We start from the raw sequence: 16698 nt of genomic DNA on the forward strand, positions 1-16698 counted from the left end.
GTTGAGAGATTATTGATAGAAACTATAGAAAGGATGGGATAACTGAATTGCATCAATGTGAAAATAATTTCATGCTTGGAAAAATACCACAAAATTGAAATCTATGCTGTGTGTGTATACATAAGAAAGAGACAGAGAAAAGAGTAGGTGCATGTTTTGTTGCAATTATAAAATATGACATGCAATCTGAGTTGTTGATCATAAAAGAGGGAAATGAAATACATGTATAGTTTTAATGGAGGCAAAAAATGAACAGAAGACTAATTTGATAGTAAGTATTATCTCACCTGCAGTTGACTCTTTTTGAAAAGGAAAACAAAATTGTGAGAATATGAATAAACATGAAATTTCAATAAATGTTACTCAAGCTAAAATGCTAAGAGTAATTAATCAGCAGCATTAAGACAATGTTATCAAATTGATATCAAAACGGTGAAGCCAAAATTGTAGTAATAAGAATGTAAAAATATTGTTTCTAAAAAGATTCAGCCATAAATATAGCCCTAGTGATGGGTAAAGTGGAATTTATTGAAGTAGATAGTCAATGAATATATTGAGAAAACTGAGAGAACCAGTTTTATATTTATACACACACACATAGGTAGAACAGTGGAGAAAGAGTATTCTTCAAAGTATCGTTATGTAGATTTCTTGCAAAACACAACACCAATTTTAACATTCAATTGAATTGATTCCAGCATATTGCTGGTTTTCTTTTATCGATGCTAATGAGGTGAAAGGTAAAAACCAGTGATGTCTGAACTCATTATGAACAACAACTAAAAAATATGAAGTATTATAGTATGATGCTCTACTGCCTCAATCATTTCCAATAATCAAACAATATCATATAAACTTTGTATTCTCTCAAACATAATTAGTTTGTAAATATTACCAATTGACAAACTACTGCATGCTGGAGAATGCAGTATGGTCTTCAATTAGCTAGAGATATGACATATCTGGAACAATGAATTTATGAATCACATCTAGTTGTTTGCACTCAATCAGAGCTGCTTGAAAGTACACAAGTGGCAGATGATCTATTAATATGCCAACAATGTGAACTCAAAATTAAAATCTGTATAGTAAAAGTGTTAAAATACATTGCCACCAGAAAGATAGGTATAAATAAAACATTTAATGTTATTAGCTTAAAATATGTTTCAATACAACAAAAATATTCAAACTAACATGTAATTTAGTAGGCAAAAATGTAAGATCAATCCACAAAGATGAAAATCAAACACTGAAATCATACAAAACAACAAGATGTGTTTTTATTGAACAGTTAATTTTGAATTAGTCCTGATGGCTAGAAATAACACTGAAAATATCCTTAAAGAAAGAGTAGCTTTTATTTTTGTGACTAGGTACAAAAATCTTACATTTTAAGGGAGGTTTTAGAAATGGAGAATTGTAACATTTACACCTTTCTTAAGAACATTAACATAGGTGCAACAGATATGGCTGTGTGATTAAGAAATTTGCTTTGCAACCATGTGGTTCCAAGTCTGATCCTACTGCACAGCATCTTAGGCAGGTGACCAATACTCTGTGAATACCTTTGTGGTCAGAAACTGTACCTGTCATATGTGTGTACTTGTGTGTACACTTATGTGCGCTTGCATGAATCTGTATTGAGGTGTCTGACGAAGCTGGTGCTATGTTGAAAAGGTAACTTAGCCACTTAATAGAAATATATAACTGAAATAAGTACTGGGGTTGACAAGGTCGACTTGTTGCTGCCCCAGCCTTGTTTGTAACTCAATAACTGAAACCAGTAAAAGAATAACATAAATGAAATGAAATAGCTTTAAATTGAAACTGCGCTGCAAACACAGCTCAGCAAGAGCTTTCTTGTTGATTTATTAGTGGCACAGATCAGTTTCAAATAAAGGAGAGTGAACTGAATTGCATGAAATTCCCTATAATTCCACCAATCAATGGTATTTGACAAACCCTACAATTTATTTATTTATAAATAAAACTGAATAAAATGCAGAAATTATTTGCATTAATTTTGTTTTAATCTTCTTGTATGTATATATATATATATATATATATCAAAGTAATGATGAAATATATGTAACCATCTGAGATAAGTTTCGTAGCCAGATGGTAGAAATGTGTGATATGGAGAGAAGCGAAAGGATATAACCTTGATAAAGTTAGCTCAACTGAACAAATGTCTTCCACCTTTTATATAGCAGGATATAGTGTAAACAGTATGAATGGTGATTCTTCAAGTCTCTAAGTTCCTTCTTCCAAAGATATATTATTTTGAGCAATGTAAAGTTAGAAAAGTAGACACATTGCTATTAGACTAGATCCTTTCCTATCACTTTTTTTTTTTTAAATGACATGCAGAGATATGTTTCTAGAAAAATGTCAGAAACTATTTTATATCAGATTAGTAATGTTAATTCACACACATTATTTAATGTTATATAAAAGAATTATAATTCTCTAACCTAGTTATCCGAAGTTGCAGGATAAGACAAAATTTGCCATAATAAAGTTGATCAACTTTTTCAAATTCCGTTTCAATTTTTTCTGTATAAAATATTAAACAGAAATTGTATTTTCCTAAAAGAGTTCTTTAAATAATTGGACTAAAATAAAACTAACAACAGAAAAATTTAATAGTTAACATAAAAAAAAAAAGCTTTTACAACATATTAGTATCTTAAGTGTTTATAAATTTGGTAATAATTCTTATCGAAAGCAAACTGCTTCCGCATTTGGCATAATTCACACTGGTGGTGTTCAGAATAACCGAGAGTTAAAAAGTAAAACATATCTGAGAAAGAAGTATAATGTAGCAGTTTATTTTAAAATGTTTTTTAAATACCTCAAATACACTAAAAACTGAAATAATTATTTAGAAATTAACAAGTATTCACATGAACTGTGAACTGTAATTAGAGGGTCAAATATGCTTTTTAATAAGTATTAGCATATGATGCTGATGATGATATTCCTAATACATAGGTCATTTAAAGCAGGTAATTGAAAAGTTTGGACATTTTTGTCACCATATAAGATCACAAGTATTTTATTGAAATTTGAAAGCAATGTAATATGAAGCCACACATGTGTGTGAGTGAAACACAACCTTCTCGAAAGGTTACTTTTTATACAGACATAAAAAAAGCCCCAATGATATTTGAAGTATTTTAAAATGCATATCAGGCAATATTAAAAAAAAAAATCCATGTTTTAATTTATACCAAATCAAATTTGATATCCAGCAAATGGGTTTATAAAGATTTAATTTGATTTGATGTTATTAACCTCAATCTCTACCTATTTTTAACAACTCTGTTGCTGAGGAACAGATTCACACGGTTTTCCTTTTGATAGCAGATGTTTGTATTTCTTTTTTTTTGTTTGTTTACCTTTTTAACTGTTTTACATCCAGCCTTTCAAACTTGCACGAGTGAGATGGGTTTTCTGCAAATGCAATTATTTTTAGTCAGAAACCCTGGTGATGCTCCTGCTGGTACTGGTGATGTGAATGAAAATGTCCCTTTCACACCCAGATATGTGCAAACAAAAGGAGACAATGCAATGACGAAGGTGCACTCTTTAGTTATGTTGAGGATTAGTCAACTTTTCTGCGGCCATTGGATGAAGAGCGAAAACAGGGTAGCGAGGATTTTTTAATCATGTTAGGGACAAGACAATCTTTGTGGTGCTGGTGCCATGATAAAATGCACCAAGAGCATGCTGTAAAATGGCTAGTGATAGGAAAGCTATCCAACTAGAAATCATGCCAAAAAAACGAATGTACTAGTGAGACTTGGTCCTAGGTCCATTTTGAGAGCATTAACTCCAAATAAGAACTGACGCGAACTGTGACTACTTGTCCAATCCATGCCAGAATAGGAAAGTGGATGTAACAATGATGATAATTATAATGTTCCTAATACTATTCTCTCATCTGTGAAGTAAGAATAGAACCTGTTTTCTATCAATCTAACAAACTGGAGTAGTTATGTGCTTTGCTCATAAGTACAATGCAATGGCTGTAGTAAGATTTGAATTTAAAGCTATGAAAGTGGGTAGTCAAACAGTTTAACTTCATAAATTTCCACTTTATTTATATAAGTCCAATAATTTGATTCTATTGATAAAGTACAATATCATAATAGGGAAAAGAAAATTCAAGCAAAACTATTTTATATATTCAGGAAAATTTGTCCTAGACTATATTTGCTGCAAGTGTTGTTGACCCCTTCAGAGTTGTGAAGCAGGCACATACTTATATACATGAATTGTATAGAATTTAGGTGGCGCATATATGAATAGTAAATTTAGCAAACGAGAATTGTCTCTAAGCTAATCAATATACAATAGAAAATATTTTTGTAATTCATTTTCCAAAATATGAAATTCAGTTTCATTTTCTCAGCAACTGAAACCTAAGAGTGATATTTTACATGGCACTTTATAATAAGGTTTTGATAGAACCAATTATATTGATTTCAAATTTTGGCACAAGGCTAGCAATTTCTGGGGAGGGGATAAGTCAGTTACATCAACCCCAGCGTTTAACTGGTACTTATTTTATTGACCCCGTAAAGATGAAAGGCAAAGTTTATCCTGGTAAACAAAAAAAAAAAAAAAATGCTGCTATGCATTTTATCCCATGTGCTAACAATTCTGCCAGCTCACTGCCCCCATAGAACTGATTATATTGACATCAATACTTTGATAACCTCGTGAAGAACAGCAAAGACAAAAGGGACATAAAGAGATGAAACAAAGATGGAAAAAGATACAAGGTATTTTGTTTTTTTGATACATTGACACTCACCCACCTCTGACATGCTTTCATTCAGTTTAATCTACCAAATTTCACTCACAAGGCCTTGCTTGATCAGAGGCTATGGCAAAAAATGCTTACTCAAGGTGCTGCACAGTGAATTCAAATTCAAAACTATATGATTGCTAAAGCAAACTTCTTAACCATATGGCCAATGACTTAAATAGCTGTAACTGTCCTAGGAGATATCTTGCCACTGATAAAACAGATTTATCACAGGTATTAATTAAAAAAATGGTTTGCCTCAAAAGTGAAGCTCTCCTGCTAAATGGCAATATGCTCACATGTCAGTTTTAGAGTTATAATTCTGTACATATTTATATGTTTCTTTGCATGTTCAATGACAGAAAGGTAACAGATCTATATAGAACAGGTATAGTTCAAAACTTTCTGTATTAGTGAGTGCTGAGTAAGGTTAAGGTGGTTTGTTGTTAGGCTCTACTTAGAAGCACTAAACATATTAACTTAAGTATTTTATCAATATTTATTGCGAGTATGAAAGATGGCAGCTATTTTAAAGACATTGCGGAATTGTTGAATGAGATATGGCTGCTAGATAAAGCAAGCTGTAAGGAGAAACGATTGGGAAAAATATATAATGCAGGATTTCAAGAGTGATATACAAAACTAATGACAAGAAGAGAGGCAGATGCTTTGAGCAAATCTGGGTAGAAGTGGTACACAAATTGGTAATTTAGATGAGCAGAGCCATTGTAGTACCAAAAGAGTAAGAGTAAAGAGATAAAACAATACATTAATGAGCCAATGAATGCAATATCAGCACTATTCCATGTAGGCTTAAGTAGTTGCTTGTATAACATCAGTACTGTCCTATATATATATATATATATATAAAGTAGTATTGTGTGTGATCATTGGTCTGTAAGTAGTTCTCTAATGTGGGTCTAGGTAGTTTGGGTGAGTAATAAGTAGCACTGTTCCAACTAAATGAGTAGCTCCATAATTTCCTTTTGTGTTTAGGACAGGGCTGACACTGAAGTGTCTTTGTGGTCCTCAAATTTTTCTAGCAATTTTTTAAATGCAAGGTATTTGTGAGCCATTTACCCTTTATACATACAAGCAATGGACAAAAAATTAATAATCATAATAATAAAAAAGCAGGGCATTATAAAACAAGAAGTTGCTGATTTAGGAGGTTTGTGGTTAAGAGCAGTACTGTGCAAGTATGTGAAGGGTTCCCTAATGTGAGTTAAACTAAAGTTGAAAGGGGCTGAAATATTCTTGGGTCTGGCAAAAGAAACCTTGCATCTGTAAGTTTTAGCAATATAATATATGTTCATTTTTCAAGTAATATCTTCATAGATTGTGACCTAACATTTGTAGTGGCTTTGTTCACAAATAGGGAGACAGTAGTAGGAAAGTCTAACCTTTCAGCTTGAGTAGCAATCCAGTTTTTGCGGCAGTTTATTTAAAGAGGTGAAGATAGTCATTTGCATCTACACCACCATCATCAATTTTTCTGTTTTCTATATACACAGGTATGAGTTAGAGAGGTTTGTGACTAAATTTCATCTAATAACTGTGTGTACAAATCTTACACATATTTCATATAATTGGCTTTTGGTACAGAGAAAAGACTTTGCTGTTGTTTAACACGAGGGCAGCCCTAAATCAAGCAGACTTATGATCAAATGTATTCCAGTTGTGACCATTCTGTTTGTTTAGGGGCAATTGAAGACTTCATTATTTAATATGTACTTTCCTTATCTAGTAAGTTGAGACCCATGCAGAGGATCTCTCGTTTGTAAATTTTTACTAGTTTCAGATCTTACATTATGAAAATTTACTGATTAAGAGAACTAGTTTATTATGTTCAGATGATAAAGTGGCTATGAGATATAGATTACAAGAACATGATGCTGTGTATAAATATAGTACATGAACATCTACTGTACACTTCATGGTAGGATGGGTTGGATAGTTTTGCTAATTCTGATATGAGCATTAATTCATAAATCTGCTGCTCTGAGAGTGGTAACATATTTTAAAAATTATGTGACTTATTAAAGACAGCAGAAAATGTGGAGAGGGATTTATGCAATATCCTTAGAGATGAAAAGTATATCTCAAGAATGGTATGATTTTTTATCTAGGGTGACAATGGTAAGGATAGAAATGTTCCCAAATAAATCTTAAAACAAGAAGCTGAAGTAATTTTAATAGAAAAGATGTAAATAATGATTCATTTTGAATTCTCCCCCACCACACAGATTATTTCAACTACAGTACTCTGGCTAGATTTTTACTTTACTGATGTTGCAAGGGAGAAAGGTAGAGTTGAGCTGTGAGCTGGAAGGAACAATATTTGATACACTGATTTGATTCTGCCATCCCTCACCAATATAACTGATATAAATGGTTGGCATTAGGAAGGGCATCCAGCCACAGAAACTATGCCAAATCAGACCAGAGTCTGGTGCAGCCTTCCAGCCCTGGTCAAACTGTCCAATCCTTGCCAGCATGGACAATGGGCATTAAATGATGATGATGATGATATATCCAAAAGCATACATCAGATAGGATTCTGCATATTTTCCATCTACTAGATTTTACTCAGAAGCTATGAGTAGACCCAAAGCAGTGAGATTCAAATCTAGCATCACACTGTTGTGAAACAAACTTCTTATCCAAACAGCCATGTATGTGCCCTCAACCACATTGCTATGCTTGCATTTACTGTGTGTACTTGAAATCTAGGCTTGAAAAATTCAATAGCTAATTTAATTCGCACAACATAAGTTACTTTCATTTTATAAAAGATTAAGTATTTAATTACTCTTTTACACTTTTTTCAGTAATTGGACTGTGAACATTAGGCATCACCTTATAGGGTTTTAGTTGACCATATCTACCCCAGTTCTTATTTTCTATTAGTGTGGTACTTATTTTAGCAACCTCTATTTATTGCACCATTAAATTATGGGACATAAAGACAGACATCATTTTTTTTTTCAAGTGCTGTTTAAGATAGATATAAATACAGACACATGCAAACACACACATGATGAAGTCTACCAGCTTCCCTCACAAGGAGTTAGTTGACCCAAGGTTATACTAGAAGATTGCACATAGTGGTTTGCGATGGGACTGAACCTGGGAAAAACTAGGCGTGAAGTGAATTGCTTAACCACACAGATATGCCTGCACCTGAATTCTTAATCTTTCAATTCCTTTTCAAAGCTTAGTAAACTATGTTCAGCTGCAAATATGTTTATATATTTTAAATAGTGTTATGCAATTATTTATATATATATATATATATACACACATACACACATGCATGTGCGTGTGCACACACACAGTAAATGCAAGGGAAGAATAAAAACATGATTTCTCACACCATTTTAATGGCTTAGTATGAAGATCGGATAGTGTTCATGATCTCTGTACAACACTCCAGGATTGGCAAGCTTGATACAGTTTATGTTCAGCCAATGTCTGTAGAAAAAACATGGGCTCTGGAGAGTTAAGTTCTGGGATGAATTATAGAGGCTAGTGTGCAGCTTAGGTGAAGAGTGATGAAAGGAAGAGAGGGAATGTGTCAGATGAGTGTATTGGCTAGGTCTGCATAGAGAAGGTCTACAGCTACCTGGTTCACAGGAATAGAGATTGTAGTAGTAGTGATTAAGTAGGCAGGAAGAGGAGAGCACATTCCTGGGTTTGAAGCAGAAGTGTATTGATGACTGAGTCTTTGCCAATCGGCTAGAAGTCTTTCTATTGAAAACGAGCTTTGACATTTCTGTGAAGCAAAACATGGGAGTTTCTTAATGTTCACACTGTATCTTTTCTTTAAACTTATAAAAAAAATATATAACTAAGTATATATTTGGCCTTGTTAAAAATTATCTTTAAGTTATAACCCACAGATGAAACAGATGGATCTGAAAGCTGAGTTGGTTCTCATTCATGCTTGGGTTGTTATAGTGAGAACGACGAATACTTTAATCTTTCTTTCAGACTGTCATTTGGTAATGATCTTCATTGATTCACTTGTTGAAAAGTCAACTAAGGCTATGAGTTAGAGGTTCATTATATGAACAAGCCCACATTCAGTGTAGATTTATCTTGCCACAAACTGGGCATTGATATTCACTGAAATAATTTCATGGCAATTTTATTGCTTTTTATAAATAATCTTTTCAATTTACCAACACAGCCAGTTAATGTATAAATATCACAAAGGCGGGGAGTTACAAAAGACATACGTTGATCTACAAACATAGAATAATTATATAAAAAATGTAGGGAAAGGATATTATAAGTATGTGGTCTGATCAATAAGTATCCGGACTGTTGCCACAGTAACAAAACTAAAGCCGCTTGGCACAAATTGACCTTGAACTCTGCTGTGCATGCACACTAAATTTTAATGTTCTAGCCTAATTCTGCTGTTTATAACAGTGCTTGGAAGTAATGTGTAGCATGTGTTTGTCGCACTGACCATGGCAGAGAAAGTTGAGCAGAGAATCTGCATCAAATTTGCCAAAAACGTGGTGGTACCTGCTCAGAAGCCTACGCAAAGTTTTCATTGTTTTCAACACAATCAAGGAGATTTTGTGCAACTGAAACTCCAGTGTCTTTTTGGTCAGCAGAAAGTAGTTGTGGCACAAACTTGGCAAACATGCATCTCATACCAAAATCTTCAGTGATAATGGACTGAATTGAACAGTAACTAATCTGCATGTCCTCTGATAACTCACAGATGGGGATTTGACTATTTCCCCTCACAGCTGCACAAGCATCTACAATGTTTTTCTCAGTTCTACTGGTTGCAGGTCTCCCAGAGCGTTTGTCACTAGTGACATTTTTTCAGCCATCTTGGAAACGTCTGAACCACTCATACACTTGTGTGCAGCTCATACACTCCTCTCCATACGCTTTCTGTAACTTTGCGTTGGCCTCTGAGCAGGTATTGCCATGACAACTTTCTCTGTCATGGTCAATGCGATGATCACATATTACACATGTTATTTTGAAGCACTGCCGTAAACAGCGGAAGTGAGCTAGAACGTTAAAACTTAGTGCACATGCTCAGCAGAGTTCAAGGTCAATCTTTGCCAAGTGGCTTCAGACTGCATGCTTTAGCTTCGTTACTATGGCAACAGTCCAGATACTTATTGATCAGACTGTTTATAATATACTTACTGAAGTATATTAAAAACCGGTAATATAAACATAAATTACACAATGTAAATAAATGCATACATGTATAACTATAAATGAATACAAATAAAGACAGTCCACATACAGGTGGAAATCTCTCACCTGGGTTTAATCAAAACACAACTTGAGCACCTTCTGTTTTAGAGGTTAGAAAGGGCTCATTCTCCCTTTGGAGTGTAAGTACAACTGTCATAGACTGTAAAAATTGGTTCTTATTGTTAGTCTATTGCTTGTGTTTTTCACATAGATGAAATGCATCTCCTCAATCTGCATGTTAATTTTTCCATCTTTCTGCAGTTCAATTTGTTTATCAATTCCTCACTGACTACTCAAAGAACTAAATTTCCTTCAGTATAAGGAAAGAAGGGCTTCTCCTGGTATGTCACTGTTGAACATTGGTCATTCTAGGCAAGATGACCAAGGGTGGCATGAACAGAGGATGACTGTGACAGATGGACCAGGACGAGATGGAAAAAAAATGCATGACTATGACAGGCTCAAGTGCATATTATGTATCCTAGTCCATATCACTATCCAGGTTTTATTGTATGTTTTGTTATGCTTGCAAAGGTGTCCAGGTTTTCTACAGCACCATACACCAATCATCACAGTTCTTTGTTATCTCCTTTATGACATGCGATATCTTGAGATCAGTCTTCATCACTTTGTCCTATATCTTTCTCAGTCTTCTTCCACTGGTTCAATTCACCTCAAGTACTCACCACTTCCTTAAACAGCTATCATCCCCCATACATCACGTCTGTACAAGTGTAGCCTTTTCTCTTACAGACAACATCCGATTCTGTTCATATCTAACTTTTCATTCAGATCATTTATACTGTTGTTCATGTACACTAACACTATACATTAGCAAGGCACACTTGCTTCATTTCTTTCTACTCGTTACAAATCCTCTGTATTGAAGGCCCATGTCTTGCAGTTATACAACATTGCATTTCATACATAAACATTAGACAATCAGCCCTTCATTCTGAGGGACAAACATGGAATTCTTTTAACACCCACTTTTTTTTTTATTATGCTATCTTTTTTTAGAATCAGTCTTGAAGAAAAAATTTTTTTATTTTGATTTGAAAGAAACCTCTTTTTTTTTAATATCAGAAATTCATTAGAGCTACAGAATTTACAACTGTAGTATCATTTTTTTTTTATACATAAATATATTTTGTTTGCAGTTGAAGTGTATAAATATATTTTATTTTCATCTGAAAGCATTAGTTACTTCAGCTTTTGAAAATTGAAACTACTGCTCAGTTTAAATTTATTAAGGATGAAAATGTAATTACAAATGTAAATAAAATATATTTATGCATTTCAAATGCAAATGAAAAATGTTTATTAAAAAAAAGAGTTCAGCAACTGTAAATCCTCTAATCCTAAAATCAGTTTCTGATTAGAAATAAAAAGAATTTTTAATTGATAAAAATTTATTTGGAGATTCAGAAACTTTGATGTTTAAAACATAGAAATTGATAGACCATCAGAAATCAAAATAATAAGCTACAGGTGGACTAAAAAAAATTTCCTGCTAAAACATGCTTGTACACACACACATACGTATTAAATATATCTATAAATACATACAGTAAACTAGAAATTGCTCATTTAAGTCATTCTTCCAATGACTGTATATTATCTATGATGAACCATTCTCTGTATTAACTCTGCCATTTGTTATTTACTTTTATGATGTTCTCTCATTAAGTCCCATGCTATCAAGGAAGGACATTGTATATTTAATGAGGAACAGTTTATCCTAAATTTATATTTGAATAATGCGTTCTATATCTAAATAAACAACATCACTTTTGATGGGTACTTCACTAGTTATAAAGTAGCAATTCTAAGAATACAAAATATCTAGGAAAGTGTCAAAAGAACCTACATAAATTGATGCAAAACATAAGAATACCCCACCCCAAATGTTTTCCAACTTTAAAGAAGACAGCAAATATAAATCAGAGACAGAACTGAAAGAATGTTGGAACCAAGTGGCTTGTGGTATTTGTTCTGATTCTTTACATTCTGAGTTAAAATCCAGCCATTGCTTAGTTTAACACCACAACTTGGCAACTTAGGTGCCTTTAGTACAGTAAACACTACTGCAAGTATTTGGGTTGGATTTCTGGTTTGAGGATACAATAGAAAAAACATGGTACAAGCAAAGATTAAAAATGGTTTCAGAAAATTGTATGACCATGAGTTAAATATACCAATTCATATAAGTAATATCCAATAGATATACCTTAATCTCCCAACTAGAGAGATGTACATACCTGCAAGAACACCACTTATACAACTATCTCTCAATACCACAAAAATTTCACAATAAACAAAAACAACACTAAAAATAATACCATTATAACTAACACAAACAACAGCAAATCAGCTGTAAGACAAATACCTCTGCCTCCCACCCAGTAAATCAATGATACTGCATACACTATAACTTCAAAAAAATTCTCTCTAATCTAGGTACAGAAAGCTATAGTTTATTATATTGATCATAGTACGTTAATTTTATGGAGTTCAGAATGATGAAAAGTAAAGATAATCTTGGTAGAATTTGAACTCCAAAGTTAAAGGTAAAGGCGGTGAAGCTGGCAGAATCGTTAGCGTGCCGGGTGAAATGCTTAGCAGTATTTCATCTGCCGCTACATCCTGAGTTCAAATTCTGCTGAGGTTGACTTTGCTTTTCATCCTTTCGGGGTCGATAAATTAAGTACCAGTTGCGCACTGGGGTTGATGTAATCGACTTAATCCCTTTGTCTGTGCTTGTTTGTGCCCTCTATGTTTAGCCCCTTGTGGGCAATAAAGAAATAAGAATTTGAACTCCAAACAAAATACAAAGCATTTTTTCCCAGTGTTCTACTGATTCTACTAATCTACCACCCTCAAAATTAATACTGAAAAATTATATAATATAAAATAAAAGAGAGGCTCTACATTGGAAGTCAACAAAAGCCTCTATGTAGTTGCATGACATATTAGTAATAGCAACCAAACATCTCACAACCACTTCCTACTGTCTTACGGAAAGAATACATTGAATGAAGCTGCACTACATGGTTCTAAAATGTACGATAGCCATAACTAGATTCATTTTCCTCATGTGTTTGCTTAAATCAGGTTGATCTAGGGCTAAACAATAACTGAAAATCATGATATGAAGCTACTGGAAAATATCTGACAGCCCTGATATAATACAATATTTCATTGAAGCATGTTCAGTTGATTAGATAATCTATCTACTCTATTCACTGAAGCTCATATCTTCAATTTATTCAGTTAAATATTCTTATTTTATCCCCCTCAGTTAAATATTGTGGACATGAAGTCCAACAAACATTTAACCCATGACAATGATGAAGAAACAGAGGCAAAGCTAATGCAGTTTAACTCAAATTTATTTATAGGTGACACTAAGCATTGCAGGTCAAAACCACTTTATTTTATTAAATTTGTTCATAATGTTAATAATATGAAAGCTATATGAAGTAGGTTTCGATGTTAATTGAGCAATTAAGATAACTTACATCATAATAAATAGACATCCAATTGAATATAATTGGATACTGTGCAAAACCATTATCATAGACTCAGTAGGATGAAAGACAATGTAAAGTCCAAAAGGATTTTAATACAAGCCATCTTCTAGGACTTAAAGTTCCCTTTAATATTTAGTTCTGGGTTCATGATTTTTTTCTAAAACATCCTCTTCTATTTCCATAAAAAGTAGGTAGCACACAACATAAGAGATGTAACGCATTCAATACTGGTCAACCAGCTTTTGCCATTTACCCAAATTCATGGCAAAGTGAAACAGCATGACCAAATATTACTTTGTATCTAGTTAGATCCTTCTTTACTTAGGAATGCTCACGAAACAAATGAGAAAGACCTTCCACTGGTTAAGATGCTAATTTAATGCAAATAATATTCTCAGATGATTGAATACCTTGGGTGAATTGAAGTGATATAGAATAGAAGAGGACACAGTAATGTTAACAGCAGCAAATTCAAGCTCTTGGCACATTTTGTGACTATTGCTGAACACGGACCAACTTCAAGGAGCTGGATGTTCTTTGAAGAGAAGACAATAAAGCGTAGTGGAGAAAATGATTCACAAAATAAAATCTCTTGTAGCTATTGCTCAATATTTATAATTAATAACAAAAGTGCTAATACAATTCAGAGATAGGAGAAATTGTTAGCGATGCTCTCTGCCATCTCCTTTTTTGTTTTAATACTTGCTTTCCTATGTTGGTATAGAGTGGACATACCTTGCAGGCTCTATTAACCCCCTCTGACATGCTTATTAGAAATAACAAAGACCTATTCTAAATCATATAATATTGATGATGATGATGGTTATGTTAATGACTAAGATATCAAACACTAATTGAGATAAAAAAGAAAAGAAAACTAGTAATATTCATAAATGCAGGGAAGTAATGTATAGGTGTTTTCATAGATTATATAAAGTATTTATTAGACTAAAACGAACTACTAATTGTGAGAGTAATGAAATGATAATTGGCAGATGAGTTTACAGCAATCATAAGTTAAAGCAGTGGTTCCTAACCTGTGGCCCATAAACTAAATTCAAAATTTCATATATATATATATATATATATATATATATATATATACATACATATATAACATATATATATAAGTATATATAATATAAAGGGGTCTGTGGGAAAACTCATTTAAATAAAAGGGGTCCTTGGTAGTGAAAAGGTTGGGAACCACTCAGCTAAGCGATAAATTTATACCAAGGAAAAAAGTTAAGGGTTAGTTGTCTGAAGTTAGAAATGAGTTTTGTGTTAAGCTTTTGTTTTCTATTAAAAGTCAGTTTTATTTCATTACAGCATCTACATAGATCACTAAAACTTGGGTTTATAAGTTTTTCCTATCCTTAATACCATATGTGGTTGGTTAAGAGTGCTAATAATGATCATATATATAAATTTCTGAATAACTAAAGTTCTACATATCTCTTATTAACCAACTTTATCATGTAACAAAGCTGCCATCTAATCAGGCACATTATTACAATATACACAACTCATACATTTAATCACTGCAAAATTTTCTCATATTTTCCTCTAACTCGCAAACATTAAAACTAAGGTATCTTATCCTCTTTAGAAACCCCCCCCCCCAAAAAAAAACCCAGAAACATAAACACTGTTGAAATTCAAGTACATATATAATTTAAATTAATGGTTCTAAAAATTTATTTTGCATAAAATAGGAAAACTATTTGTATCTATATTTGACAAAATAAGCCAATATATTTTTCACATACATTGGATATTTTAAAAAGGTATTTTCCATTAGCTGTATTAAAATTGTATGTGTGTATGTGTGAGCGCGCGCACACACATACACACACGTGTACATGGTTGAGCATGGTCTTCCAAATGTTAGAAAGTATGAGTCAAATGAAATATTAAAAATCTTATTTCAAATTATTACAAACTATGGTAAATGTTGCATTTCAAACACATAGACAAACGATAAAAATACATACATAAGCACAAGACGTAGACCCCACCCCATATACATATAAGAATATAGCATTTTATGAATGAACACTATTTTAGTGTGCGATTGAAATGAAAGCAAATTTTGAAGACAGAAAACCGAAAGTATAGTTTCAGTTATATATGTTTGCCTTATATGTATGTGTATGGGTTACAGAAATGTGAATAAAATTTTAAGTAAAAAGAACTATCTCTATAAAACCTACATGGACATACACACAGCCTCATTCCATTAGAGCATATTCTAAGAAATTAATGTAATCTCAGAAAAATTCCTCCAATTGGAAAGAACTGTGTAATGTCCAACTATAGAACAGCTTCAATAATTTGGCATTAAAGGCTTTCATCATCTTCATTATCTAATGTCTATATTCCATGCATGCATGGGTAGGATGGTTCACAGGAGCTGGCCAGGTAGTAAAACTACCCTATGCTACTGTGTGTGTTTTGGCAGGGTTTTTACAGCTGGATGTCCTTCCTAACACCAACCATTCTGCAGAGTGCACTCAGTGCTTTTATGTGACACTGGTAGAGGTGAGGTTAGTTTTGGCATGATTTTTACAGTTTTATATATTGAAATGCAAGTCAGATTTTAAGAAGTAGAAAAATGTATCTCTGTTACACATAACAATAAAACAATATATTTGAAATATTTATGCAAAATTACTATGGTTCAAATTCAACTAATTATCTTACAACTGAGTGCTATATTTCCAAGTTATGCATATGTGTGTGTAAATAAAGGCACAGGCATGGCTGTGTGGTAAGAAGTTTATTTCCCAACCACATAGTTCCAGGTTCAGTCCCACTAAATAACACCTTGGGCAAATGACTTCTACAATAGCCATGGTCCAACAAAAAACCTTTTTCGGAAACTGGAAAACCCCCTCATACATATGTATGGATGAATGCATGTGAGTGTGTGTGTGTGTTACTATATCCTTGCTTTGACTTCGCATGATAATTGTAAATGAGTGTCGTCATCATGAGGAAATATTACCTTACTTGGAAGCAGGTGAGGGTTGGAAATACCAACTAAAAGAAAATATCCAAAAATATAGACTTCAAAAGAAAGTGAAATGACTGAAAGATTTCTGAGACTATCAA

The 16698-nt window shown here is 33.0% G+C and overlaps 1 protein-coding gene across 2 annotated transcripts in view; it reads right to left on the reverse strand.

Moving 5' to 3' along the window:
* Positions 1 to 16698, reverse strand: part of LOC115216411 (guanine nucleotide-binding protein G(o) subunit alpha) — a 133042-nt gene that overhangs the window by 42553 nt on the left and 73791 nt on the right. Inside the window, exon 4 of one of the 2 annotated variants that reach the window (XM_029785727.2) lies at positions 288 to 299. The exons of the other annotated variant lie outside the window; for it this stretch is intronic. Coding sequence (XP_029641587.1) covers positions 288 to 299 — 12 coding nt within the window. The remainder of the gene's footprint in view (positions 1 to 287; positions 300 to 16698) is intronic. 2 annotated transcript variants of the gene reach the window in all.

The sequence above is a fragment of the Octopus sinensis genome, linkage group LG1 (genome assembly GCF_006345805.1).
Source record: "Octopus sinensis linkage group LG1, ASM634580v1, whole genome shotgun sequence".
Taxonomy (NCBI): Eukaryota; Metazoa; Mollusca; class Cephalopoda; order Octopoda; family Octopodidae; genus Octopus; species Octopus sinensis.